Source organism: Artemia sp. Qi Xiang Cuo, unplaced genomic scaffold, assembly GCF_049724085.1.
Source record: "Artemia sp. Qi Xiang Cuo unplaced genomic scaffold, ASM4972408v1 HiC_scaffold_311, whole genome shotgun sequence".
Taxonomy (NCBI): domain Eukaryota; kingdom Metazoa; phylum Arthropoda; class Branchiopoda; order Anostraca; family Artemiidae; genus Artemia; species Artemia sp. Qi Xiang Cuo.
The window spans coordinates 6984-10874 of NW_028297720.1; the positions used below are offsets into that span (position 1 = coordinate 6984).

At 34.0% G+C, this 3891-nt stretch overlaps 1 protein-coding gene across 1 annotated transcript; it reads right to left on the reverse strand.

Annotated features, from left to right (window-relative positions):
* Positions 1–275: 275 nt before the first annotated feature.
* On the reverse strand, positions 276–3163 carry LOC148938838 (uncharacterized; the record flags this gene model as incomplete). The annotated part of the gene is made up of 2 exons (XM_089107498.1): positions 276–905; positions 3011–3163. Coding segments are annotated over 2 exons (506 nt in total), but the record flags the coding sequence as incomplete, so codon positions are not given.
* Positions 3164–3891: the final 728 nt, after the last annotated feature.

Sequence of the window (3891 nt, forward strand, 5' to 3'; positions counted from 1 at the left end):
CAACATTGAAAAACGATTTTTTTACCCTGCATAAGGTAAAAATATTATCGTATTCGGCTGTTCTAATCAGTTTCTTACATTGTTTGGCAATTTTTTCATACTATAGTTCTTTTCCTTCAGCTATACACTGCAGTAATCTTCCAGAATAATTATCTGTATAAAACCTCAGCATTTTCTTATGGTTTAATTTGGAATTAGGAACAGAGGCTAAAAGTGTGTTCGAATCTAAGAAAATAAAGTTAGTGTTGTATTTCAAACATTTAGATTTAAGTAATAAAGTAGTCAAACCAAATGAAATAATAAACGCACAAGATTCATTTTGACTAAATAGTAGCCTTCACTGTTAATCTGAACAAGCGTTTAATTTTAAAAAGAACATCAATATTTAGAGAAAAGAAGAAAATAAACATTTCCAGTGAAAAAAAAAATACTGCCTGATCCGCAGGAATTTGATCAGTGATTTAAAAAATAACAATGTCACCATTACTTATTTTTCTCAACCATAGGCCAGTTCATCAAATATTTTCCTATATGGACAGTAAAAAATATCTGTTATAGTGTCTTCTTCAGCTCCATATCGTATCCTATTTGCTTTTTCGCTAAACTTCTTAGAAATGCATCTGCCCATTCATCTGGTAAAAGCTTGTAAGCCATCAATAGGCATTTAAAAATGAATGTGGCATCAGTGTAGTCATTTTTAGGTTCTTCATCTAAAAGTGCCTGATTTACGATTTTCAAAACTCCCGGGCGATTGACAGCGTTGCATGGCTGCTTCTTGAAATTGGACACCAAGTGGCGTTGAAAGTATTCAAAGTATTCTTCGTCTTCAGGGAGGACGTTGGTTTTCATTTTTTCACCATGACAGCTTTGGTTAGCTAGTATATTGGTTTGATCAGCCACTTCTCCTAAAAGGTAATAGCAATAATAACAAAAACAATAAATGGAAGAATGCAAAATAAAAAAACTATTGGGCTGGGTAATTACCACAACTTTCGGAATAATAGCACAGTGCTCATCCTGGACATTATCGAGGGAATCATAGGTCTTTTATCTTTACAGTATCGAATTCATGTGTAAATAACTTTGAGCATAGGTTTCAGCCCATTACCTACAAAAACTCACATTTATTGTGTTTTTTTTTAATCTTAAGGATAATTTTCCTTCTTTCAACTCTGGTATTTTTAGCAATCCAGTAGTTTTTATATACCAATAAGGGGCTCATTTAGGTTGAAAATTATGTTTTACTGGTTTTACAAAGCAAAAACGAAAATTAATATGCATAAAGAGCATCATTCTGTGGAAAATGTCGGCTCAAAATTCGGCAAAATTCTATCAAGCATAAAGTTATGGTATGCAATAAAAATAAGATAAGCCCGAAACCTTTGAAATTACCAAAATGTTGGCAACGTTCAGCTTCAAGCCGAACAAGTTTTCACGTAATTATAATACCATAGGTGACACAGGTATTCAAAAATCGTATCTGCAACATTTAAGGAATGGCTGAGGGCATGAAGTTGAAACTCTCAAGGGATGTTGAGTGGGATGTGAAACTAAATCAACTGAAACTCTACTCGTCCAGGCCACCAAAAAAGCGTATCTGCAACTTCATAGGAACAGCTAAGAGTATTAAGTTGAAACTCTAAGGAAATATTGAGGCGGATGTTGAATCAAATCAAAAGACACTACATGCATCCAGGTTGTCAAAAAGACCTATCTGCGAAACCTAGGAGCGATTAAGGGCTATAAGTTGAAACTTTCAGGGAATGAAGGTGGATATTGCTGCAAATTAAAAGGCAGTAGATGCATCCAAGTGGTCAAAAGGGCGCCTGTGCTAAATATCCTAAAAAGAGGAGTTAAGAGGAGCTTTTAGGGCGTTTTGAGGGAGATGTTGAACTAAATCAAATGACACTAAGTGCATTCAAGGTTGTAAAAAGGGTACACCTGTGATATTTCAGGAACAGCAAAGGGAAACTTTCAGGCATCTTGAGGGGAATGGTCGATTAATGGTTGTCTGTGTTTAATTTTTTATTTTTAACAGTTTTCTCTTTTTCTTTTTTCGTTACTCTCAACTAAATACACTTTAATGTTTTTCACTTTTATAGCGTTAATAAGTTCAAAATTGCTGCGACTTTTAAGAATGAATATTGCTGTAACGGTGCTTTTTCTTTGACATTGATGTTATGACAAACCAAAACCCAGGGTTCGAAATAAAAATCATTTTCAGTAAAGTGCAAATTACGTTCGGGTCCTTAGAAGCCACAGGGGGATCTAGGCTCTAAGGGTGATTATCCTAAATTATGTTCGTTTTGTTTCATTTATTGGCTGATAGTTGTTTATGCACATTTTACGCTTGAATTACTATTTGACTTTATTTTTCCTTGTCTTAAGCTTATTGTAGTTCTCTGTTTTTCTTTGAAGAACTTCTTTTATGGAAAAAAAAATTATACTAACACTAAAAATAGTTAAGTTAATAGTAAAAATACAAATGCTTCTGGTTACGACAAAGCAAAATAGATTTATCTGTAAGTTTTAATTACATTTTAGTGACACAGCTTTTGAAGGTATAAATTTTTTCTCTAATTAACAATTTATTACCTCCTTGGAAAAATGGCATCTCGAAAATATCCAGAAGGGGAAGAGCTTGTTCACACCCTTCTTACAATCTTAAGATTTGCTTATATTTCTCCCAAGTATTTTATTTAGGAAGTCTCTTTTTGTGTATCGGTTGCATTTGCCCCCGTCCACCAAAAAAAAATTGTTTACTTATTTTAAATAAATTTCTGATGTATTTTGTTTTCTAAACAATATATTGCTTATTTCTGATTAGTCTAATGGTTCCTACCCCAGCATCTTTTGGCCAAACTATTCTTTGCAAAGAATCCAATGTAAGAAAGGATCCAATGTTAGGTATTTTATTTGAATCCAGAAAAACTTTGTGATGCAAAAAATTACCTATTTTAGACATTCTTTCTTACCTAAATAATGTCCTCAAGGAGCTAAGAACACTTACCGGGATTAATGTTTATTACTTTAACGCCAAAACGCTTCGTTTCGACACGAATCCCACGACAAATGGCAGCTGCTGCAGACTTTGAAGCGGCATAAACTGAAAGACCAGGCAAAACCCATGACCCACATGTACTTGAGACAGTAATTATTCTTCCTAAAACAAATGACAGGGTAAGAAAAACAAATTTCATTTTCGTAATTAGTAAGATTAATTTACTGCAAAAGCTAGTAATAACAACGGACGTTGTTATTTTCTTGCCACTATTTGGCATAATGATCCTACTCATTACTCGCTTGAAGTCCAGGGTCTCTTTTCTTCTTTAACCCTTCTTTGGTTATATGGAGATAAATCCCTATATCGAATTTTTTCACGGAATATTGGGCGTGGATTTACAAAAGCATTTTTTTTTCGGGGGCGTTTTACAAAAAAAAACTTCAAAACGCATCAAAAATTGGTTCATATTCATTTTTATTGTTTTTACGAGTCGGCAAAACATCCTGATTTTTTAGCACTTCGCTCGCCTCTTCAAAACAGCCTTATTCCTCATTATCTTCGACTGCTTTAAATTTACTCCAAAGCATCACGCACGAAAAGTAAGAGAAAAGTCTCCACCCCCCAAATTTTTCCCAATCGGAAAAAAAATATATTTGCGGAATTAAACAGGCCAATATTTTAACTGAATAATTGTAATCAATAGAAGTCAGTGAGACTAACTCGTGAAGGTGATGTGTCACCGAAGTATTTATCGGACTCTCGATGTCAGTTGATAATTGCAATACTTCTACTAAGATTTCATGTTCATACCCAAAATTGACTTACCTACATCATGGTTGCAGCAGTAGCTGCAACCTAATAAAGAGCAAACCACAGCCCATAGTAAC